Consider the following 25,104-nt stretch of genomic DNA (forward strand, 5'->3'; position numbering starts at 1 on the left):
CCTGTGGGCCTGGTGTCAGGAACACACCTCTCTCAGACACTGCTGTCAGCCCAGTTGAATGGAAGGGGCCGAGGCACACTGACCTCAGTCTTTGTGGTTAGGGGGTGGGGTGCCGAGCACCATGTATGTCCCCGGTGGCCACCATGGGTGCTAGGCTGAAAAGGTTTGAGGTGCCGGCAGCCCAGGCTGTATCACCTGGCAGCTGCCTTCCATTCCTGGGCATCTGACTGCCATGGGCTGCACCCAGGGCCCACCCCACCTCTCACCACTCACAGCACCCCCAGCCTGAGAGGCCACAGTGTAAGAAAAGAGCTCTTTATTCCACGTCATCCGATATTTTTACACAAGTAAAATAAAATGCATATCTCTATATACCGCGATCCGGGTGGGAGGCGGCGTTCTGGAACAAACGCCCCCACCACACCCTGTAAACATGATGGGGTGGAGATGGGGCGGGAGGGCAGGTGGGCGGAAGGCGCCGTCGGGGAGGGCCTGCTGCCCGGTGCTGGCTGGCGGCGTGGAAGGGACCCCATATGTACACACACCTGGCTGCTGAAGAGAGGCCCTGCGGTCGGCGGCTGGTCAACAGGGCCCAAGCACCGTCCACAGCACCAGCACAAGGCCCAGGGGCACGAGGCTGCAGGTGAGGCTGGGCAGGGCGCCCGAGCCCTCCACCTCGCCAGCCCCACTGCCCCCGCTGCCCGCCTGGCCCAGACGGCACTGGCTGCGGGTGCGGTTCTTTCGGGAACAGCCTGGCCGCCGGCGCGGGCCTGTGGTGGGGGGCCCCGGGGGCTCTGCGCCCTCTGGCTGCACCACGGTCAGAGGGGGCTCAGCTGAGCCAGGCAGGGTCCCGAAGGGGGAGTCGTTGATGTGTCGAGGGCCAGAACGGTTGCCAGGTGGGCTGTCACCAGATGGCACACGTCCCTTAAGCGCATTGCCGGCTGAGGCCGGGCTCCCAGCCTCCAGCACCGAGGCCTTGTCTGCAGCATCCGGCTGGCAGCACTTGGGCAGCCCCAGCAGCTCCTCGTCGGCAGGCCCGCCGGTCCGGAAAGGACGGGACGGCCCGGCAGCCACGAAGCAGCCCTCCAGGTCGGTGGTGGCCAAGCGCTTGAGGTCACGGCCAGCCAGGCGTGGGGGCAGGCTGCAAGGCAGCTCAGACGAGGAGCCACGGAACTGCTGCAACCAGGCCCAGAGTGGGCGTGCCCGGCAGTCGCACACCCAGGGGTTGTCGTTGAGCCGCAGGTACTGCAGGGCACGCAGGGGCGCCAGGGCCTCTGCAGACAGTGCCGAGAGGTTGTTGGCAAACAGATAGAGAGTCATAAGGCGGCCCAGGTCACGGAAGGCGTGCGGGTGCACGTGGGCCACTCGGTTCTGGTGCAGCAGGAGGCGATCGAGACTGTGCAGGCCCCGGAAGGCGCGCTCCGGCACACTGGGGATGCGGTTGCCGTGCAGGAAGAGGTGCGTGAGGTTGCCCAGGTCGCGGAAGGCGTCGTCAGGCAGTGCCTGCAACCCATTATCCTGCAGGTAGAGGTACTGCAGGGCAGCCAGGCCCCGGAAAAGGCCAGGGCCCAGCTCCTGCAGGCCGCAGCGGTCCAGGTGCAGGGTGTGCAGGCGGCCCAGGCCGCGGAACGTGGCGGGGTCCACGGCACGCAGCTGTGCGTTGTCGCTGAGGTCCAGCTGCTCCAGGAGCACCAGGCCGGCGAAGGCGGTGGCATCAATGCGGGCCAGTGCATTTGAGTGCAGCCACAGGATGGTAAGGTTGCGGCAGGCACGGAAGCTGGCGGCTGGCACGTATGTGATGCGGTTCCCGTGCAGGAAGACACGCTGGCTGGCGGCTGGGATGTCAGCAGGCACAGCCTGGAGACCCTGCTGCGGGCAGCTTGTGGTCACCTTGGGCTCGTTGTAGCACACACAGGCGCCCGGGCACGGTGCTGCCACCCTCCACGCCTGCAACCACAGCACCCAGGCCAGCAGCTGGCTCCCTGTGGGCAGAGCAGAGGGCAATTAGGGGGCAGGGGGTCCTATGAGGCTTGCGGTTGTATAGGAGGGCTGTGATGGGGCCCAGGCTGTATTGCCATCCCTGGGAACTCAGGTGCTGTGACCCCGCCCCACCCACCACACGGAAGCTGCTGTAGCAAAACCCTGCCACACACTCCACACTGGAAACCTCACCTGCAGATGCCCATGTCACCCCTCCTGGCACTCAAACACAGGGCTAACATGCCTGCAGCCCCACCACTCAGGGTTAGCCGGTCACCACCGAGCCCATGTGAACGCCTCTTGGGTTGGACACACCTGTTCTTCCCAGGCCTCAGGTGAACACAGAGCCCTGTGGGCCTGCCTGCTGTCCCTGTGCCTCCTAGTGTTGACCTGGCCTGGTCCTGCCCCATCAGCCCACAGGCCAGGGTGGGAGAGAGGCCCCTAGCAAACACCGGAGAACCAGGCTGGCCAGCTCACGCAGAGGCCTTCCGGGAAGCCAACTGCTGGCTTCTGGCAGTTTCAGGAACAGCACCCCCAGAGGGTCCTCTCGGGCTGCAGGAAGGGTGGGGCTTTGACTCAGACCCCATGCCCTGCTCAGGCCCCCCAGGGCCCCTGAGGCCCAGGGTTGCCTGGATTCCATGGGAGCTGTGCTATAAAGAGGAAGCCACAGGGGCCTCGGTGGAGCCCAGAGCTACAGCCCCCATGGCTCTCCTGCAGGGGCCTGGGTCTCACCAGAGGGACACAGGAAAGAGCCACGGCAGCCCCAGGCTCCAGAGCAACTCTGCCATCATGGGGTCAGGAGGCCGAGTGCCTGAAAGCAGGCAGGTCCAAGGCTGGGGGTCGGTGCTCTGGGCATCCCCCCAGGAAGACTGCTCCCTCCTCCAGCCCGCCCCCCAGTTGCTTAGGGCTTCCTGACTGGCCAGTAACACCTCCTGCAGCCTCCTCCCCTCGGCTTCATCCTTGCTGATCTCCTTAATAAGCGAGGAGCTTACTCCTTCCCCGTCAATCTGTGCACAGTACAGATGCCCTCGACCTTCCTGCCAGACGTGCTGCCAGCAGGTTCTGCCCCAGCCCAGGGGCTGCATTCCTTGCTGCCCTCCCCCATGGTGTGGCCTCATCAAGAACCTGGGCAGGGCCAGAGACCCTCCTGGGGTGCTGCATTGAGTCTGGCCTCACCAGCAGGACCACTAAGCTCACTGCCTATCGCCCCACCACAAAATCTGCCTCTTTGAAGGTTGCAGGTTCTTTCCACCTTCAGGAGGAGTCTATTAAAATGTGAATCCCCCTGGGAGTTATGGCTTATCACCTAACACTTGAGTTATCAGCTAACACCTGCATTGACAGCTAACACCTTCCTTGGCAGCTAGCTAAGGGCAGGATTCTGCAGATGTGAGGCCGCCTAAGTGCAGGCTGGAGACAGGAGGAAGACAGGAGAGCACCACAGGCCAGCTCCCCAACCCACAGCCATGACCTTGGGCCCCCCATCCTCTCTTTCTGGGCTGGCACACACGCCTGTCCCAAGCCCAGGGCCCAGGAAGCCTGGTACGTTCAGCAGACACCAGGATCTGTCCTTCTGGACTCTGGTCCCCAGGTGCTGGAAACACCATCCCCACAGCCTAGGAGGCTCCTCTGTCCCCTGTCCTCTGCTGACTGCCAGGGCTGGGCCACTTGTTGGCTGCTGGGGACACAGTAGCCCCAGGACCCCCCAAGTTCTGGGTGCCCCTCTCCGGCTGGCCACGCACAGGAGGCCTTGCGGGGGCGTTTCAGCTGGCTGCTCTATTTAAACTGCTGGCATCCTCTCCTGCTCTGTCCTTATGGTCCTTTGGAAAGTCAGGCCTGAGCACGCCAGCTCCCACCAGCCTCTCACTGCTGTCACAGGATGTAGCTGAGCTGTGAAAACAGCACTTCCTGTCCGCGAGACGTCATGGTGGAGGACAAGTGGGGGCAGGGTGGGATGGACCCCAGGAAATCACCGGCCTCACCACCAACCTAACTAACAGCGGCCACCATCATGACTACCCAGCCGCATCCTGACTAAGTTGTGTTACCACTGCTCCCTGACCAGTAGGTGGCTTTCAGGCCTGAAGCCATGTCTGAAAGCTTGGCTGGGTTGGGGTCAGCTGAGCACCAGCCAGCTCCTCCACCCTCCAGTCTTCCACAAGCTGGGCCCCAAAAGACTATGAGCCAGGGGCTTGGGGCCGTGCCCACTCTAAGAATGTCTCAAGACAGGCTCCAGGGCTCAGCCACACCATGCGGGCAAGCAGCAGAGTGGTCACGGGGCTCAGTTCCATCAGGAAGTGGGCATCAAAGTCACAGCTCCCCTCTCACAGAGCCAACTGCTTTTCAGAAACCAACTTCTGAGGGTTGGTCCCTCTGCACAGGCCCTGCTGTCAGCGCAGCGGACGGCGGTGGGCTCTCTCCTCGCCTCAGCCACAGTAATTGGCTCCAGCCTGGTCCCCCTTGGGGCCTGCCCGCTGGTCTCCATGGCAACCCCTCTGCTGAGCAAGCAGAGGGGGCATCTTTTATGAGATAATCAAACCCAACTTTGTGGCATGTGTTCATGCTCACAGCAGGGGCCCTGGAACATGGGGGACCCCTCCAGGCAGTTGTAGGGCATCCTCTGGCCCCACCCCAGGGACTGGACCCCATCACTCACCTAATCTCTCCCAACCCTCACCTAAGGCTCCCCCATCCATCCCTTGTCTCACCCCCACCCACCGCCCTGGTCTCATCCTCCCTGGCTTTTCAGTCCCCTCAGCCTCAAGGCCTCTCTGGCCTCCAGATCTGCACTCTCGCGGGTTCTGCCCATTCTCCAGAGGGCCCCAGGCAGTACCCTCCCTCACCTGCCCTTCCTTTCTTGCCTGCCCCGCCTGCCCACTGGCTCCAGCCAGCTGCCCACTCCCTACTCCCGCACAACCTCACTGGATCCCAGTCCGGAGCTTGCCTGCAGGCCCCCACAGGGAGAAAACAGCCCTGCCCTGCCTGGCTCTTGTACACAGAAGCCACAGAGAGGCACACCTCACCCCAGGAGGGTCCCCGGGCCACCACATCTTCCTGCAAATACAAACCAGTACCTCCCCCGCCATCCCTCCTCCCTCCTCAGGCCTCAGCACAGAATAGCAGGAGGGGGTCTCCTCCAGGCCCTTCCCATGGAGAGGCCCCCTAGGTCAAAACAGAGAGTCCCCACCTTAGCCCACGTCTGCTCTGGAGCAGTGGTGGGGCATGAGGGCTGTGGCTGGGGGAGGAACAGCCACTCCTGCCTTGGGGGTTGTGGGCACAGTGACAGGATGCTGCTCAGGACCTCCTCTCTGCAACTGCTGAAGCCCAGGAGGTTGGGGGCATGGCCTGAAGGCACCTGCTCAGTCCACTATGCCCCGGTTCCTGGGCAGCCCAGGGCAGGGGACGGGACGAAGCAGAGGGAGGGGAGCCAGAAGGGGTGGGAGGCTTCTGGGGAATCACCAGGAGCACTGGGAACCAGTGGGTGGCGGGCAGGTGGCAGCTGAGGTCTGCAGCTCAGAAGCAGGGCATGCTAGGGGCTGCTGGCACTGTGAGGCCTTTGGGGGGTTCCCTGGCCCAGCCACTCCAGGGGTAACCAGCCTGGGCTGAGGTTGCAGGGGTGCAGCCCGCCCTCCACCAATGTCCTGGCGGGGGGGTGTACCTCTGCCCCCACCAGCGGGACCAGAGAGATTGCACAGGGCTGGCAGCCTTGGAAGCCCAGAGCATGAGCTCAGTGCCCTCGGGCTTCAGTGCCTCCTGGAGGCAATAGGATGGCCATAGCACCCACTTCTGGGGCCATTAGGAGGGTCCACCAGCCATTATAAAAAGGCCTGAGTCGTAGCTGCATTAGAATCAATTTCCTTTTTGGGATCATGAGCCCACTTTACAGATTAGGCAAGTGAGGCAGTGAGCTCCCATGTGCAGCCAGTCCAGGAGGAAAAGTAGGCAAGAGAAGGGGTCCTAGACCCCCCATAAGGGCAGGAGGCACATCCAGCCTGAGCCTGAAGGGGTCCTCTTGCATGGCCACAGTGGGAGTGGGGCCTGGGCTGGGAGAGCGTGGCAGGCACACAGCCCCCTCCAGGGCCATCGATGGCTAGGAGGGGATGTATCCTGGAAGGCTGGGGTCAGTTGTCTCTGGAAGGGTAGGACCACTATAGCACAGCCACACATCAGTCAGCCCAGGACTCTCTCAAACACCAAGAACACCCCATGAAGGGTCAAGTCATGGACCGCGGTTACAAGGCAGGACAGGCGACCACAGCTCAGCACAGCGAGGCCAGAAATAGCTCCGGGCGGAGTGGGGACCAGGGCATCCACACTGCAGAGGGTCCAGGCACCGGCATGGCTGTGCTCACACCCCTCCCCTGCGCCTGCCCCCGCCAGCGACAGGCTCACTCGCCCGCCCCCTCGTCCATCTGTCCCCCTCGGTCATTGCTGCTTCTCATACTCACCACCCACTTTCCGTCCGTCCTCCATGCACAGACGTGCACAGGGCAGCACACGTGGCCAAGGCATTCCCGGGACCCTTGCCGGCTCCAGGTGTGGGAAGAGGGTGGACATCTCCCCGGGGAAGCCTACCCTCGACAGGGCCCTGTGTCTCGTGGGGTGTGGTCCCCAGCTCCCTGTCTGGCAATGCCCCTGGAAGCTTGGGTCCTTATTGACCTTTCCCAGGTGGCAGCTGCAGGGGCAGGGCAGGGTGGGCTGGCCATGTCCATAAGGGCAAGGTGACCCACCATGGTGTGGGGTACTGAATGCAGGGCTGAGCCATTCCCAATACAGGCCAAGCTGCGTACAGTGGAGAAAACTAAGGCCACTGGGGGCTCAGCCTGCCTGAGGTCACCATGAGAACAGCCTCCCACTGCACACTGCACAGGCAGACCCCAAATGGGCCCCAGGGCCAGGCCCCTCTGTCTGCTGAACTCTCCCAGGGTCTAGCTTATGTATCCACTTTACAGGTGAGGAAAATGAGGTTTGGTGTGGGGAGACCACTTGCTCACAACCTAAGAGCCAGCAGGATTTCCAACCCCATGGTGTCCAGTCGCTGAAAGGCCTCACTGGGCAGTAAAGAGTTAAAGCTCCCCCGTCCCATCTTACCTATCAGCCACACCCGAACCCCAAACTTCCAGTCAACACAGCACCTGAGAGAGCTCTGGGCCCCTTTCAAGACAAGGGAACTGAGCCTGGCTGGGGAGAGCCTGGCCCAGCGAGAGCTAGAGGCTCTGGACGTGGAGCTCCTCCACAAGCGTGTTCCCGAGGGGGCGCCCTGTAGGTATGAACCCAGGACGTGGTCCCAGGTGGTGACACCTGGGGTCCAGGCGTGGGCATGTACCACATAGGGGGCTTATGGGGTCACAGAGCCCTAAGCTGGCCCCAGACAATAGGCAGACATCAAGGGAGGGGCCCTGCAGCCCGGTGCCAGGGTGAGGGTCCAAGAAGGACCCCAATGGGCAGGACTTTGGGCCCAGTGACCAGGCTTCAGGAGTCCATCCTTGGTTGAAGGTGGGGCTGCCAGCTTGCAGGGCTCTGGAGCCCTGCCCCATCCAGTCCACGTGCCCTCTCCCAATGCCCAACCCCCTTGGCCTCCACCAGGGAGCCCCACTTTGAGGGCTGAGGTTGCCAGCACCTGGAGGCTTGTCCAGCCCCAGGACGCTGCCAACGCCGACCACCCACACTTGCAGCAGGGACCCACCTGGCATTCCCTCCCCCACAGAGGCTGGACACCCCTGCCCCCAGCCCCCATCAGGCCACAGACGAACACCCGCTGCCTAATTACCTGGAGGATTCTGTTTCCAGGACCAGCTCATCACCATCCCGAGGCTAATTCAATCTGGCGGCCAGTGTGGGCTTGTGTCCCCAGAGGATGCTAATGAGAAACCAGGCAGTGGCCAACATGCCCCTACCCTGGGGAGGCTTGGGAAAGGGGGACTCCCGGTGCCAGGGCCTGGGGCCTCCCACTGCCGCCCTGACCCTGACCACTGCCAGCTTCCATCCAGGACTGGACGCCTCACCTGGCAGAGCCAACAGGGCTGGGTCCTGCCTTCCCCCAAACCCATTCCCCTTCCTCCTGGAGGCCTGCATCTGCCGACTACACGAAGCTGACTGTCCCTGAGGGGCCCAGAGCATCAGCCTTGAAGACAGAGCACACACTCAGGGAGTACTCAGTAGGGATGCACTCTTGGGACTTGTGCTGCTGGGCCTGTGTGATCAGGACACAGAGGGGAGTCAGCTGGACAACAGACCTGGAGCCCCTTCCAGGAGCCGGGGCAGAGGGGCCTGCTCTCCTCTGTGGCGGGAGGTGATGGGCAGGCACACCCCCTTGTGTCCCCAAGCCCTCGACACTTGTCAACATTGCCAACAAGGCAGGGACTGGCCGCTGCCTAAGCAGGATTTATTTGGCTGTAGAAAGACAAATGTAGGTCTCCAGAGGCCCCTGTCTGCTCACCCTCAGGGACCAGCCATCCTGCCTCTTGGCTGCTTAGGATTACCCCTGCTTGGGTGGGGGTGGGGGCAGCTGGACTGGAGCCCACCTTCGCTGTCCCAGGATAGCCCAGTTCTGGCAAATGCTCCTCACCAGGGTGGCTTGGGTTTAACCAGAGGGTTTAATCTCAGCAGGTTGCCTGGGGGTTTTGAAATTGAGCTGGGACAGTGAGGGTGGGGGCAGCACCCACCAAGATTATAGGGAGGGCCCACTGAGCACTCCTGGCTGGAGTCAATGGGGGGGGCCTGGGACCCTCAGCCTAGGATGCTCTCATTCAAGTCACCAGTCACAGAGTCCAGGTGGCCATGGGTCCACAGGATAGTCCAGGGAAGCCTGTTTGCAAGGAGACCCTGCACCTGTCTCTCCTGGACCACATTGTCCCACATTTACCATTTCTTTGTTTTTGAATGGGAAAGTCTGTCAGCCAAGGGCTGAATCATGACATCCTGGGAAGTGCGTCAAAGCTGACTTGCTGTGTCCCCTCCTCCCAGCCCAAGTGGATAGCGTGATGCTAGTGGGCCAGCGAGCCACCCTCTGTGGGACCTGGCCCCAGAGCCCCAGAGGAGGGCACATGGTCCTGGGGTGGTTGGACTGGCCTGGAGGGGCTATGGTGAAACCCTCACCACCACAGAGGTGAGTGAGTGGGGCCAGTGCTGGCCAGACGGGAGAAAGCCCTGACATTCCAACATCAGCACCTTGAGGCTGTGTCGGGCCTTCTTGGACGAGCTTGTCTCCCAGAAAGGCTCTGTCCATCCGCCTCCATACACCCAGCACTAGTGGGAGGGAGGCGGGGAGAGATGGGACCCTTAGCTCTGCTAGAATGCCCAAGGCACAGATGTCCTGCATTCCTGGAGGTTTCACCCTGTCCCCCAGGGCAGTGAGGGAATGACCCACCAACCCCACTTCTCAGACAAGGGCACTGAGGCTTCCTGAGGTGAGGTGACTGTGGGGCACCAGCAAGGTTAGGGGACAGGGTCCAAGACCCACCTCCTGCCACACCAGGTGACCAGGGCAGACCCTGAGCCCCAGGGGCCCAGGAACTGGAAGGGGAAGCAGCCTCCCTGAGCAGGTCAGCTGCTGAGCCCCCACTGGGCTCCCTGACCCCTAGAAAGCCTAACCCTCGGCCCAAGCTTCTATTCCCTGGGCTGCCTGGGTTGGGCTCTTGGGTCTAGCACCCCTGGCCTCAGACACCAGCTCCATATGCCCTCACCAAGTGGCTTGGGAGACTGTCTTCAAACCAGCAACATGAGGATAACAAGCAGCCAGTCCCCATCTTCCTTGGCCTCGAACCCACCAAGTGCCTCACAGAGGCTGGTGTGGGCCCCCTGCCCCTCGGGCCTTGGTCAGCCCCCTCTCAGGTGAGGAGCCCCTCTCAGGTGGCTGCCCTGCTTTGTGCAGGAGAGGCTGTGTCTGGGTGGGAGGTATGCAGACACACCTAGGCCACACACCTCTTGGTGGAGGAAGCAGGCGTGGAGCTCAATATAGGCTGGAGGGCCTCCCAAGAGACCCCTGGCCATGCCTGGCATGGAGTCAAGTGGCTGTTGCTCTGCACGTGGTGCAGGCACACTCGGCCGGCCCCTCCCCACCACCCACCACTGTGTTAGGGACCTGGGTCCACCCCACCCCAGACCCAAGAGGATGGTGGCAATGGTGATGCAGGCTTTGCTGAGAGGGGCAGGAGCAGGCTGTCCCTGTGGAAACATCCAGAGGAAGTTCTCCACCACGGTGTCCAGCGGCATCCGGAGCACTGCACTTGATCACCCAGCACCTGCCAGTCGACCAGCCCACTTTCAACAGAGCAGCCACCACCGTCAGTGCTTCCCCAGCAAATGCTACGAGGAAACCAGGTATCTGGGAAAGGTGCCAATGCTGACAAGGGCGGAAATGACTCTAGAGGAAGTAGAGACAGTGCGGCAAACAAACTAGGGGGAATCTGATCAGCATCCTCGTAGGGACAGGAGAGGATTTAAAACAAGAACAGGGTGCTATGAACAAGGAGCCATCAGAAAATAAGAAGAGTGCCTGGAAGTTAAAAATAGAATTGTTAAAATTACCCCTAAAATCAATAGAAGGTTTGGAAAACAAGGTCAAATAAGGCTTACAGAAAGGAAAATAGAAAGAGAAAGAGGGGGGGAATGATGACATTCAGAAGAAAAATAGAGACCCAACATCTGTCTTTGGTAATTCCAGAAAGAAAACAGGAAATAGAAGGAAAGAGTTATCAAAGAAACACCACCTGAAAATCTCCCAGAGTGGAAGCCCCAGCCTTCCCCTGGGAAGGTGCCTGGACAGCATGTGACATTCACAGTGTGATCTCAGAACTCTGGGGGACGAGAGAAAAAGCAACGTGACAGCACACTGGGCGCCCAAGACAACAAACCTGCAATGGCTTCAGAACTCGGGGGAAACTATTTTCAACCTGGAACTCTGACTGGGCCTATCCAGCCTGAATAGCTTTGCCAACATTCAAGGGCTCTTAGAATAATTCTTCACTGTGGCTTCCTTATATAGGTGGGGGTGTGCCTGGGCTAAAACAGGACATGAACCCAGAAAGAGGGAAACAAAGGGCCCAGGGAACACTGGGCAGTGAAGGGCAGTCATGGGGCAGCTGTGAGGGGCCACAGCAGGCCTGGCCCAGGCCAGAACAGCAGGACAGAGGCCTGGAGCGAGACCTCCCCCAGGGAAAACAAGTCACCCAGCAGAATGCCTGACACAGAGAAGAGTAAGCACACTAGGGTGGCAGATGGAACAGGAGAAAAAAAGACAAGGCCACTGTAAACTCCAGGAAAAACAAAAAACCACATAAGGGCAGGAATGTCACCAGAACACCCCCTGTGGCCAAGTGGTGAAGGGCTTTTATGTCCTTTTATGTCCTGGGTTAGGAAATCCTGGTGTGAGTCTAACTGAGTGAATCTGATAGTGACACAGCCTTGCTGGTGAGTGTGTTGGAGAAGAGGGGGCTGGGGAGGGGCCATGGAACTGTGAAGGTCACCACCTGGAAAACAGGGGACATGGCAACAGCGCCAGTTAGAGGAAGGCTGTAAACCAGCACCCCAGATCAGCCTCTGAGGCTGGGGGTGGGTTTTAGCTTTGAGCAAGATATGGTTGACCACAGTGTTATTTCTTTAAAAAGACTGCATACTTGGCACTGAAATCTCAGCAACAGATAAATAAAAAAAAAGAAAAGAAAGTGTATCTGCCAGAAGGTGGAGACAAACGTGGGATAGAAGCTGGCGTCTCCAAGGTGCAGGAGGAGAAAGTGGGACTGAGCGCTCTCGAAACCTCTCGGTGCTCAACCCAGCGTCTGGCTGCTCTTCAGCGGCTGCTCAGCCAAGGGTGGCCAAGGACGCCCCCGCCTCCAGGGACGCTCCAGGCTCTTGGCTCTAGAGGCTTCTGAAATCCAGACTCTCGAAGGGACAGCTTCCAACCTGAAGATCCTGTCTATGCACAGGGCCTTCCACAGTTCTGTCTCCCCCTGGGCAGCCACCCTGCCCCTCCTCAGCCCTGCCTGCTCCCAGTTCACAAATCTGGCCGTGACCCCAGACTGGGGACCCTCAGGAGCAAGGGACCACCTGCATCAGGCCTGTGGGGAGGGGGTCTGCAGCCCTGGAATGGGCTTGCCCTGACCTTGGCAGAGCGCAAACTGGCCTCCCCTGGCCTCCACAAGAGCCCCAGTTGCAGTTCCGTACCCAACCCGAGGCACGCAGGCAGGGGTGATGCGAATAAGTAATTGCTCTTTTATTAACGAGTGATAAATTATTCCTATATGATTGTATGTGATAACTCTTCCTTATTTGAAATCAATTTGGGATGGAGATTGTTGGCGGCTTCTCACCAGCGAGGGTGGGAGGACGAGGCGCCGCTGCCTCCTGGAAAAGCAGGTCAGTGTATTTCGGCTGCTTCCTGAGGCTGATGCGCAGCGCTCCAGGCAGAAGGGGGTCGCTGCCCTGGGGGTGGGGCCAGAAGGGTGGCCTCATTTCCTCGGCACCACCCTCCACTATTCCCAGGGCACAAATGCCCTGAGGCCAAGGAAGGGTCAGGGGGAGAAACCCTGAAAGCCCACGGTATCACTGGGGACCACCATAGCTAGGCGATCAGGAGGCAGGGGCATCTGCAGGCCACCCTGCTCGTCCCCCATCCCCACAAATCCCTGGCCTGTCACATCCCCGCACAGCTCTTTACCCAGGCTTTTCCCCTAAAAATCTTCCTAATGATCTCACATCATCAGTCCCTCCTCACCCAGCCCAACACTCGAGGGTCCCCAGGGCGAGCCCAGGCCAGGCTCAGACAGCCGTGCTCCCCCACTCCATGGCCCTGGCAGGTCCTCAGCTTGCCCATCTGTAGCTGACCTCTGTGAAGGGCTGCAAACAGCGGGCGCTCAATAACCACTGGGCAAAGGAGAGAAGGGCTGCACTCCCGGAAGGCCTCCCTCCCGCGGAGCCTGCAGGGCATGGCCCCCTGAGGCCAGGGGCCCAGTGTGGAGAAGGAAGAAGACGCTCTGGGAACCATGTGCCCTCAGCCCCTACTTGGGCCCAACCGTCTCAGAGCAGTGCTCCATGTCCCAGGCTTCTGTAACATCCAGCAACCCACCAGCGGGCAGCCACTGCCTCTGTCCCGGGCCAGGCCCTGCCCAGCAATTTCCTAGCTGTGGCTCGCCCCCTATCACGGCTGCAGCAGGCTCACGAAGCCAGGACACCCCAGTCCAGCCCTGTCGCCCTGCTCTGCTCAGGCACCACTAGCAACCTTCGCCTCTCAGGCCTGGGTCCGTCATCTGTGAAAGGGGGAGATTGAAAACCTGACAAATCCCCACTGCGGGCCCTTCACTGGGTCTACTCCCAGGGTCCCTGACACCCACACCTCTGCCCACAGCCACGGTGCCCCTTCCCCCAACACCTCGATGGTCAATTGGGCAGGGCTGTGTTGTTTCTGCTGTTCACTTCTGGGCTGTGGGCTCCTCGGGGCAGGACAGAGGCTGGTGACAGCATAGCAGGTGCTCCATAAACGTTCGCCATGTGAATGTAAGAGACAGTCTTACCCAAGGTGTCCAGGTCCAGGAGAGTCCACAGGGCGAGGCCCTGCCTGATGCCAAAGGCAGTTTCACTTCCCTACAGGTTGAATTCTGTGTCCCCAAATCCACATGCTGAAGCCTTAACCCCATGTGTTGGAGGGGGAGTTTCTTGAAGGTGGGGCCTGGGGAGGTGATCAGACTTAGGCGAGGTTGTGAAGGGCTGCATGATGGGATTAGCACCCTTGTAAGAAGACACAGCTAAGAGCTTGTTTTTTTGGGGTTTTTTTTTTTTTTTTTTTTTTTTTTGTCTTTTTGCCTTTTCTAGGGCTGCTCCCATGGCATATGGCATTTCCTAGGCTAGGGGTCTATTTGGAGCTGTAGCCGCCAGCCTATGCCAGAGCCACAACAACGCCAGATCCGAGATGCGTCTGCAACCTACACCACAGATCACGGTAATGCCGGACCCTTAACCCACTAAGCAAGGCCAGGGATTGAACCTGCAACCTCATGGTTTCTAGTCAGATTCGTTAACCACTGAGCCATGACAGGAACTCCTAAGAGCTTGTTTTCACACGAGCAGAGGTGAGCACAGGTGGGCACAGGTGAGCACAAGCAAGCACACACACGTGAGGAAGGTGGCTGTCAGCAAACCGGGAGAAAGCTCTCACCGGAACCGACCCTTCTGGCACCCTATTCTCAGACTTTCGACCTCTAGACTGTGAGAAATATATTTCTGTTGTTAAGCTGCCCTGCCTGTGGCCTTCTGTTAAGACAGCCTAAGCTGACCAGTACAATTTCTTTCTGAAAAGTCTGGTATATTTCCCCAAATTTTCAACAATGCACACAAACCAGGGAAATCAGAAGTGTTTCTAGTTTGTTCTGTTTGGGAGCCGCTTGCCTGAGGAAGGGTGGGTGAGGCCATCCTCCAGCAGGGGAACCTCTTCCAAGAGCTCTAAACCCACCCCACACTCACCACGCCAGGGAGGTAGCTCAGGGAGCGCTCATAGCCTTTGCAAACCCCTCCCTTAACTGAAAAGTGGGGACGACAGGCCCCCTCTTGGGTGTTGAGGCCACACGGCCCCTGCGGGCCAGCACGTACAATGGGTGCACAGGAAATGCCCATCATTCCCCTCCCCAGCACCTCATGTTGCCCCCAGTGGAGCCATGTGCTCCCTGACAGAGGGGAGGTTATACTGGCACCTGGGCCAGCCTGACCCTGGCCCGCACTCCAGGCTTTTGCTCAGGCAGCACCCCCTCTAGAATGCTGCCTTGTTCCATGATGCCCACCTCCCTTGTAAGGGCTCCTCCTAAGAGCCCCACCACAGTCTTGCTGAAGTGTCCATCCTCAGACCCACCCTGAACACAGGACTCAGCCCCCCGGGGCCCCTGCAGGAGCAGGCAATCAAGCAGAGCGAGTGGGGCTTGGCGGGGGTCTCGGCAGGAAAGGGACATCAGCTAGGCCTGAGGGGTCCTATGCAAGTAACATTCCAGGCAGGCCTTGACCCCACTGGAGCCTCAGGGCAACATGGGGACAGTGAACCCACTGGTGTCAGAAAATGAGCTGCAGGGGTCCGGGTGTGAAAGCCTGCAGCCTACCCCAGGGACCTACTGTCCCCACCAGGGACCCTGCCCTGGCAAGGGTTGTCACGTTATGTCAGACTTCCTGTGATCTGGGGGAGGGGAGAGGGGCTCTGTAGGGGCACTGATGCCCCCCCACCACTCCCACCCACCTTGGGCCACCCCCAGGGGCCTGGCCACGGCTCCAGCAGCAGGGGAAGAATGGAGTCTATTAGGGCCACCATCTGTCTCGGCCGTGATGGGTCCTCTCGGTGACATCCAGGAGGTATGTAGATAGAATATCTTTATGGGGAGAGTTTTTCTTTTGCCAATTTTCGAACAGGAAGCCAGACACTTGTCACACCTGTCCCCATGTCAGCCTCTGCCTGACATAAATTGGGGCTGAGGCAGGAGATGAAAGACAGCCTGGACACGGCCGGAATGCAGGGACCACGTGTCACACGGTCGAGAGCACAGAGCAGCAGGCTGACCTCCTGCTGGGGCACGCTACTGTCCACCTCCACGGCCCCCGCCCCATCCTTCCAGCTTGGGCTCTCGAACCCCTCCCTCTGCACCTTGCTTTGCCCCACAATCTCATCTGACCCCACCCCCCGCCTCCTCTCCCTCCCCAGCGACCCAGCTACCCCACCTCACCCCCACCATGCAGCGGGTTGTCCAGAGTCTCTGGGCTTCTAGTCCCACCAGGAGCCCCTCCCCCTTGGCCGGTATCTCTGATACGTCCTTAAGATACAGGCCAGTATGGTCTTGGTTGGAACCCAGACCTCAGGCTGCTCACTGGCACACTGGCACCCACATTAGGACTTCTCCCTCCTGGGACCTCATGGGCTTTGGGTGTCTCCCCGGGACTGGTGAGTCTTGGGGGCAGAGTGTGTCCCAAGAATCTTGAGGCCCCTGCTCCCCAGCATGGGGCTGGCCTGAAAGCAATGCCAGAAAGCACTCGCGGAGGAAGGCCACCCTCTACCCTCACCAGGAGCGTTCCTCGTGGTGCATGGCTAACCCCACCAGGAAGGGGAGGGTCCCCTTCAAGGGAGGAGGGGGTCACCTGCTGGGCTGCTCAGGAACCACAGCCCCAGGGCCCCTGGGGCCCCTCTATCAGTCCCTGTCATGTCGGGAAGGCCACCATGCGATGGGGTAGAGGCTATGTACCGCCAGAGCGACAATGACAGTCCTGCTGCTTCCTCGGATGGCCCTGGGGGCCTTTCCTTGGCTCCCAAGGAGACCTAAGAGCCTGGTCCCCACCAGCCTCACCAGCCACTGCCTTACATGGCTTTATCCCCCAGGAGGCCCTGGGAGCCTACAAATGGGGCTGGATGGGTGTGACTGGCCAGTTCTGGGCTCTTAAGAGGAGTGGCGGTTAGACAAGTCCCTAGAGAGCAGGGTGGCCTCAACCAGGCCGTGCAGAGGTGTGGGAGGGATATCGCAGCAGGGCTCTGGGAGGGTGAGGCTGGGCCAGGGCAAAGGGCCCATTCCCAGGTTCCTGGCTGGGGTGTGCTTGTGGGGGCAGGTGGGAGAGAGAGCTGGGTGCGGGGCATCCTGGGTGACCTAGGGACCCAGAGCTCTCCCAGGACTGCTCTGATGTTGTGCCCAGTGTGTCAGGGTGGTCAGCCAGGACCGGTCTGTCTCTGGAATTCTGCTTCCAGCCACATCTTTGGGGACAGGAAATATTTTTGGGCCAGAGGCCATACTCAGGGGGCATGTGGCCCACCCTCCAGCTGCCTGGACTCCAGTGAGGACCAGGCAGGAACATGAGTCACCTCCCGTGGGTAAAACCTCCACACAGTGAGAGCAAAGGGACCGTGACCCTCCTTCCAAGTCAGCGCCATGCTGCCCGCCCTGGGCCCCCCTGGGCCTCGGCCTCTCACCAAGACATGGAGACCCCCACTTGGGCCCCAAGCTGCCTGGGGCCTATACCTACCACCCCCATCCCACCATGGCCCCCCCAGGCCCCAGTTCTCATGTGGGTCCTCAATGAATGAACTAATTCACCACTTGGGATGGTTGGCAAGGACCTCGTGCAGAGAGCTGTTGGGGGAAGAAGGGAAACCCAGCCAGAGTTCCTCCTCTGCTCAGCGAGGCTCCTGCCTCCAGGAGCACTGAGGGGCCCAAACCCACCATCTGCCTGAGCACCACCATGGTGTCCTCAGGGCAGGTGGCTGGAAAGGACTTGGGAACCTGAGGTCCCTTGGACCTGGGGGCCCCACGAAGCCCCCTCACCAGCCTCTTTTTTGACAGCAAGGTCCAGCCCAGGGCAGGAGGGGAAGGGGGTTAGAAGCTGGGACAATCAAGTCCCCACCAGAGGCTGGCCCTGGGGCAGCACCGACAACGGACTCCTCCTTCTTAATCTGGGTGACAAGGAAGTGCAGAAAGAGGGTGACCTGCCAGGTGCACTGCTGGCTCCAGGCCAAAGGCCCAGGCTCCCAACACAAGACCTGGCTTGCCCTTACCTAGAGCACACTCCATAGGCTGGGACCTTGGCTCTGCTTCCAGACCTGTATCTTGGAGGGGCTGCCCTCCTGCATCTACCTTGAGCAACCAGCCTGCACCTGATGGCCAGTGGCCGCCCCCAAGGGTCAGGACTGCCAGTTCCTGCGACCCCTGGATGGCCTCAGGCCACCCTCCATGGTGGCTCCCTGCACCCTAGTGCAAGCCTGGGCTGGGCTCGGGGACATGGGTGGAGGGAGGCAGAGACAGGCTTGTGTCCCAGGCTCTGGGACCAGGGACCAGAGTGAAAGAGATGTTTCTGAATGAGTCCCCTGGTCCAGGCCTCATGGGGGGTTGTAGGTAGACACAGGAGAGTTTAGGCAGGAGGCGCCGGGCAGCAACAAGTTTTAAGAAAGCATCTCAGAGCCTGAAAAGATAAGATAGCAGCGAGGAGGCATAGGTGGCTGTGGCCACTGGGCTGGGAGGGGGGTCTAAGGGCCCAGGATGGGGGCCGATTCACAGCAGGCCCTTGGTGGGGGATAAAAGTGAGTGGGCAGGGAGGGGTCAGAGTTGACACTAGACTTTCCTTTGGGGAAGGGGAGAGGGAGGTGGCCAAGGCTCTGGACCTTTGGCTGGGATATAGGGAGGGGAGGGGCAGGTGGTACAAAGGTGACCCCCCAGACGGGCTGGATCTAGGGGGCCCAGGACACCCAGTGGAGCGGAGCCACACGTGCAGGGGAAGGTGGTGTGGAGCTGCTGGGTGGGGGCAGCCCAGGGGCCTGAGACCTCCTCTCAGCTGCATGGGCCTGGCATATAGCATGGAGGCAGCAGACATTTGCTAACCAATCCTCAGAGCTGAGGGCCAGAGCAGAACTGGGTGACAGTCCAGGCTGAGGCTTCAGAGCTGGCCCTCCAGGTAGACCAGGAGGCCAGTAAGTGTTGGGGGGCTGTGCATCCCCGCTGGCCTTGAGCATACTGCCCCACCTTCCATGTCCACCCTTTGCCCCCTCTCTCTCTCTCTTTTTTTTTTTTTTTTTTGTCTTTTTGCTATTTCTTTGGGCCACTCCCGCGGCATATGGAGGTTCCCAGGCTAGGGGTTGAATCGGAGCTGTAGCCACTGGCCTACGCCAGAGCCACAGCAACGTGGCATCCGAGCCGCGTCTGCAACCTACACCACAGCTCACGGCAACGCCAGATCCTTAACCCACTGAGCAAGGGCAGGGACGGAACCCGCAACCTCATGGTTCCTAGTCGGATTCGTTAACTACTGCGCCATGACGGGAACTCCTGCCCCTCTCTCTTTGCTGAGCACCCACTATGTGCCTGGAGCTGCTGCAGGATGCCAGGAACCAGCCACTTACCTCCACTGGCCCCGCGCGTGCATGAGCACATCACATGTGCACAGACACACACACACACATCACCTCCCCCAGAGCCCAGTACCTCATACACCTCAGACTCAGAGGGTTCCCCCGCAACGAAGGCACTGAGCAGAGAACTCCACCTCTGTTGACGGCCATGCATTACAGACAAGGCCTCTGGTGACCAGGAAAGGGCGGTGCTGTCCAAGGTCACATAGTGAACTGGCTCTGCACAGGCTGACCCAACGGCTGCCCAGACTTCCGGGCGGAGAATTCTGGCAGGTCCCTGAGCCACCCCATCTGGGCTCTGGCAGGAGGTAAATAAAGGCAACATTGCTACAAGGTCACAATGGCTGGGACAGACCAGGGACACGGTGCTGGGCCCAAGCAACTGAAGGGCAATCTGAGAGGGCTCCCAGGAGGAGGTGAGGGGCTCAGAGCCTTGCCTTGGCCTGAGCCCCTCAGCACTCCACCCCCTTCCTCGATGGGCCCCTCACCCATCAGCTTCAGCCTCAGCTTGACATTTCCCGTGACATTTGCTGCAAAGAAATAGAGCCATAAACCCAAAGGTTAAATTTGCACATTGCCTGGCTGCCAGGCGAGCAGGTCCCGCCACCCACCAGGTGCCTGGCTGCAGGCTTGTGTGGGATGGCCCACACAGGCCTGGGGCCCTTGCTGGGGGCCCAAAGGTCCCCTCCAATGGACCTCAGCCGCCGTTTCCCAAAATGGGTTCCTGGGCACATCAGGCCCTAAGCATGTTACACAAGACGCCCAGAGAGGCTCTGCCCACCCAGCACCCTGCGGTAAAGAAGCTCCGTCAGCGCCTCTAAACCAGTCAGTCCCAAATCTGCGTGACCACAAAACCTTGTCCAACCCCCACCAACATTCTGCGGAACCTCAATTCCATGAAGCGTGATCCGTGATGGCATGAGGCCAAGGAGCAACCCCCGGGGCACCAGGCGGCGGCCTGAACAAAGCTGAGTCAGCTTCTGACACCCCAGTTCCTCCACTGGGCTCCCCCCATCATGTCACCACTGGCCCAGCCCCATGTGCTAGGGTCCGAATGGGCTCACCACCTGCCAGGCCCACCTGGGCCAACCCAAGACCCTGGTCTTGAGACATGCAGCACTTCTTCACGGCCTCTGGAAGGGCGGCCAACAGCCCTGCCCTTCAGCAACACCTCCTGGGCTGGCTGCCCTGTCCTGGGCTGGTGGGGGGGGCCAGGCTGTGGGACAGGGCCACCATGGCCCATTCTCCATTCCCAGGCAGGGCAAGGTGGCAGGTCCACTGGGAGGCAGGAGCCAGGATGACACTGCAGGACAAGGACAGAGGCTGTGTGAAGGGGCCGCAGAGAGGCAGTCCTATAGCACCCACCAGCTGCATAAGACTGCAGAGCCAGAATCCTGAGACCGCCCAGAGGCCCCAGGTGTGGGAGAGGCCTGAGGGGCCCACCCTAAAAACGTTCGGAGGGGTCCATATCAGGCCTGGCCTCCTACTGGGGGTGGGGCATATGGCTCTGCCTCCAGGGGACCTGGCAGGGCCTGTACTGAGGACACATCTCTGGGTGTCCAGCTGCACAACCATAGGAAGTGAGAGAGGCAAGGCAGGTTTTGATAAATAAATTACGGCACATCCTCAGGAAGGGATTCCACACACACCAGCAAACGCATGGTAACCCAAGAATAGTTCCCGACGTGCAAAATGTTTAAAATACAGCGACGAAGGAAGAAACTGCAGCATAGAACACCAGGCGTGGTGGGGCCTGGTAGGGCCCACATGCTCCCACCCTGGCACAGGGAGAGGCAAGGGTATGGACAGCCTGCCCGCCCTCTGGCTAGGCTGCCATTTTCAGCTCTGTGGCCACCTGTCCTTTAAAGCATTTTGTCCTGTAAACTCAGGTGGGCAAGGACCACATCCCTTCATCTGGATGGCTTAGAGGGGGTCTGACAGACCGTGAATAAGTGAGTAAGTGAGTGAGTGAGTGAGTGAGTGAGAACTGGTGTCTCAGTGGAAGCGAATGTAACATCTGGGCTTGGGCAGCTGGGGGGGGGGGCACAGGAGCGGGCAGACCACAAAGGGTCAGGCAGCCCTGCCTAGGGGTCAGAGATCAGAGCCCAGGGCGAAGGGACACCTGAATTTCCCTGACTGTGCAGAGGCAAGAGCCTTCAGGAACCCCAGGACGGGGCCCGGAGCAGGAGTGCTGCTCACACTCACTCCTTCCCACACTCACTGTCACTGTCCCCACGGCCAGTTCCCTGGTTCTAGCAAACCCCTTCACTATGTCCCAAGCTCCTGACCCCTATCTGGATGCACAGGCTGAGCCTCTGGGGAGACTCTCTGGCCACAGGCCCAGGAGAGCAGGAAACACGGCCCTGGGGGTGCACTCCTGCCTCCACCAGCCGGGCCACTCCTGGGCTGCACCAGCTGCCACAGGCGTCTGCACAACAAAGCCACAGATGCAGGCCGGGGCAGGGAGCGCCAGGGGCCAGCCAGGCATGCTGGCTGTCCTGGGGCAGCAAAAGGAGGGTGAGGTCGGAGTCCAGAAAGCCTGAGGGGCAGGGCTGTACACACCTGGCCCCTCACAGTCTGTCACTGGCGATGAACAACAGCAAACAAACCATGGGCCCCAAAGAGGGCCCCGGGCAACCCTTGGCCTCCTCTGCTTTCCGTGGTCCAAGCACATCTCCTACAGACTCCTACCAGCCCTCCTGCGTGTTGAGACCCACTGGGCCAGGCTCTCCTCCTGCAGCCTCCACCCACCTCTCCTCCATGACCACAGGAAGCCCATCCTGACCGAAGGGTGCCCAACTGGCCACTGGTCCTCACATGGGGAAACTGAGACTCAGGGCTCACAGGCTCCCAGCTTGTGTTGGGCAGAGCAAAGCGCTGCCCCAGTTGGTGGCAGGGGCGGGGGGGAGGAGACGCACACTTCGCACCTCCTGCAGTGCTCCCTCTCCCTTCCTGCTCCCCATCTGCCCACCCCCTTCTTCAACTCCCTGGTTGGCCACTGCAGGCCATTATTTTCCCATCTGCAAACGGTTAGGAAGGAGGTCCAGTTGACAGTGTGAGGGCTCCAGGACTTCCCTGCGTGGGAACCACTGAGTCAGGTAGGGTGGTGGTGCCTTGAGTATCTTGAAAGCAGAAGCACTGGGGTCAGAACTCCATGGGAGCCTCACCCTTTAAGTGTCCCACAACCCCAAAGGGAGGCCCGATTACTGGCCCATGTGATGAGTAGGGGAGAGCGAGGCACGGAGAGGTTGACTGTCACACCCAAGGTCATACCACCGTCTGTGACTGAGCCAGGACCCATATCCAAGCTCTTACTCTTCGGCCATTCCAAACCTGGGAATCAGGGTCTGTGAGTGGCCCTCTGCCAGGTGGAGTCTGGGTGTGCCCATCTGACTTAGACCCTCGCATGGGAGCTGTTCCTTCCTCACCTCTACTGCAGCAAGAGCAGGAAAGTACCTACTCTGCAGAGGGAAAGACTGAGGGCTTAGGGAAGAGGAGTGGCCAGTCCCACCCCCACCCCCCATGGGACCCACCCCTCTGTTTCACCCCCACACACCCTACAAGGATGACCTGCTTGTCCTCATTCTACAGACAAGGACACTGATGGGGGGGGGCGGGGAGCAGGGTTGTGGTCCTGCCTCCCTAAGCCCTGGCCTGGGGTCCTCACCACAGTGAGTGAGGGTGGGTCACCAAAACTCTGACTTCAGACCCCTCCTCAGCATGCAAGGCAGGGGGCACACTACAGAGCCCCTCACCAAGAAGGCTCTCTCCATGGGGACACCCAGGCACCGGGATGTCACCTAAGGTCACCCTGGGTCAGCCAGGAGGTGGGCACACACCTGTCCTAAGCTAGACCGAGAGGCAGACCATGGTGTACACCCGGGGTCTGGCCTGTTTGTCATGGTACTGACCTGGAGGTTTGAAATGGCCTTGCCCTGTCCAGGTGGGTCCCAGCTCCCATTGGCCACCTCCGCCCTAGCAATGGGGGCAGGGGGGGGCCTCAGATACCTCTTCTCAAGCCATGGAATGGATCACTGAACTAGCCTCCAACATACATTCCCTGGGCCTCTGCTACAGATCTGGGTGGAACCTGGCCATGGCTTGGCTGGGCACACAGGAATACCCACGCCCGGAGGCAAAGAGACACATGCCGATGTGCTCATAGGCACACATGGTCACGCGAACAGACACACACGTGCAGACGCATACCGAGTTCACACACACACACACACACACACACACACACACGGGCTGGGAGGGGAGAATCCCAGGGCATGGGTTTCTCAGTCCTCTGAGCTCTGAGCACCCCCCCCATTACACATGTGCATGGAGGCACAGGAACAGGTCCCTCTGAGGGACCTCGGCATGTGCCAAGCATGGAGACCACAGCAGGCATGCTAAGTGCATGCATGGCTGTGGGCGTGCAGGCGGGGGCGAGGACATGGATGTGCACCCACAGCATGTGTGCGCGTGCACACGGGGCAGCCTGGCATGCTGTGTGCACATGCGGTGTGCAAGTGTGCAGCCCTTGTAGACACGTGCACGTGCGAAAAAACGTGTGCAGCCTGCGGCACCGGGCACATGAACAGGGCACCCGGGGGCGGGGGTAGGGGGGCAGGCAGGGAAGCTCCCTCCAGGCAGGGCATGCCCAACTCCCCCCAGGAAGTCATCCCCAGCACCCACTCTCAGGACCTCACACCAGGTAGGGGGAAGGGTCCCATGAGAGCTGCCAGGGAGGGGGTGCTTGGAGCTTCACCACCTCTGGTGCCCCCAGGGAAGCCCGCAGGGGCCCTCAGGCTGCGGATAGAGCCGGGGCTTGGCTGCACCTCTCCTCGCCCGCCCCCTTAGGGGGACAGCTCTGGGCCAGCCCCGCCCCCCACGCCCTGTACTGTCGCCAACGCCCCCATTCTTCCTGCGGCGGTCTGATCCCAGAAAAACGAGAGGTCTTGATCTGAGTCCACTGGGGCAAGGATGGAGGCTGCCGGACACCTCCATCCCTGCTCCGCGCCCGTGTTTCTGCAGACCTGCTCATTAACCCCTCCGCGGCCGGGGCGCTCCGAGGCAGGACCCCACCCTTCCAGCCATTAGTCCCCACCCGAGCCTGGGAGCTGGCCCCGCCGCCGCCGCCAACTTTCCCGGGAAGCGGCAACTTTTCCTGCTGCCGCGGGCTCCGCCCTCCCGGGGCAGGGGCGGCACTGCGGTGGCCTCGCGGCCGCGCGGTAACCCTCCCCAGCCTCGGCAGCCCGGGCGCGCCCCGCGGCTCCGCGAGGGGCCGCCCTCGTCCCCGCCCGCCGGCTGGCCCGGGCGCGGCACTCACCTCCAGCGGACGCCCTCTTCATCTTAGGGGTCGGGCGGGGCGCGTCGGGGACCGAAAGTCGCTCCGGGGCCGGCGCCCGTCTTCCCGCGGCCGGGTCCGCATCCAGGCGCCGCCGCTCCGGCCCGGCCCCGGCCCGGCCGCGGGACGAGGCTGCGCGCTCCGCCCGGTCGGCTGGGCTGGCGGGCGGCGGCGCGGAGGCGAGGGTGGCGGGCCGGGAGCGGATGAATGTTTTATGGGATCATGTGGTTTGACGCGCGAGCTCTCCGCCAGGTCCCCGCCGACCGGGCCGGGCGGGGCGGGGGCGGGGAGGGGCGGGGCCAGGCGGCGGGCGGGGCGCCCACCTGCGCGCGCCTGGCCGGGCCGGGGCCGGGCCGGGCCCGCGGGATGGGCGCGGGGCGCGGGGCGCGGGGCGCGGGGCGCACGGCACGGGCGGAGCGCGGGCGGGCGCGGGCGAGGCGCGGGCGGGACGCGGGCTGGGGTCGCTGGCCGAGCTCTGGAGGAGCACAGCCCGTCCGGTGCAGTGGCGCCGCGCGGCCCCGGACAAAGGCAGCGCGTTTCTAAAGAGGCGGCGGCCCCTGCAGGCTGCAGCGGGGATGGCGGCCCGGCCCGAGCGGGCTGGGGGTGCAGACGGAGGGCGTGGTGGCCCAAGCTGCGGGCCTTTGGGGGTCCCGGAGGGGCCAGCTGCCAGGAAAGGCTTTGTCCACAGGCCTGGGAATGCGAGGTGCGCCTCTGCCTGGCCCACGCCCTTCCTCGCCTCAGTAAACCCTGGAGGCCAACAAATTCCCCTGCCCAGCAACCCTTTGCTGGGGTAGCATTGCTCCATTTTTCAGGTAGAAAACAGGCTCAAAGCTCCGGAGACTTCCGGGAGATCCCCAGCTGTCTTTGTGGCCCTCTCTGCACCACTCCAGAAAGGGGACTCAGACACAGGCCTGCCCCTACCTCCACAGGTGTCCCC

At 61.2% G+C, this 25,104-nt stretch overlaps 1 protein-coding gene across 1 annotated transcript; it reads right to left on the bottom strand.

The window, feature by feature from the left end:
• RTN4R (reticulon 4 receptor) lies at nt 300–24,437 on the bottom strand. Its single transcript, XM_005670955.3, has 2 exons — nt 24,150–24,437; nt 300–1,982 (listed from the first exon to the last, which is right to left on the bottom strand). Exons 1-2 carry the CDS (start codon nt 24,169–24,171, stop codon nt 583–585), a joined length of 1,422 nt encoding a protein of 473 aa, XP_005671012.1. The 5' UTR covers nt 24,172–24,437; the 3' UTR covers nt 300–582.

Source organism: Sus scrofa, chromosome 14 (assembly GCF_000003025.6).
Source record: "Sus scrofa isolate TJ Tabasco breed Duroc chromosome 14, Sscrofa11.1, whole genome shotgun sequence".
Taxonomy (NCBI): Eukaryota; Metazoa; Chordata; class Mammalia; order Artiodactyla; family Suidae; genus Sus; species Sus scrofa.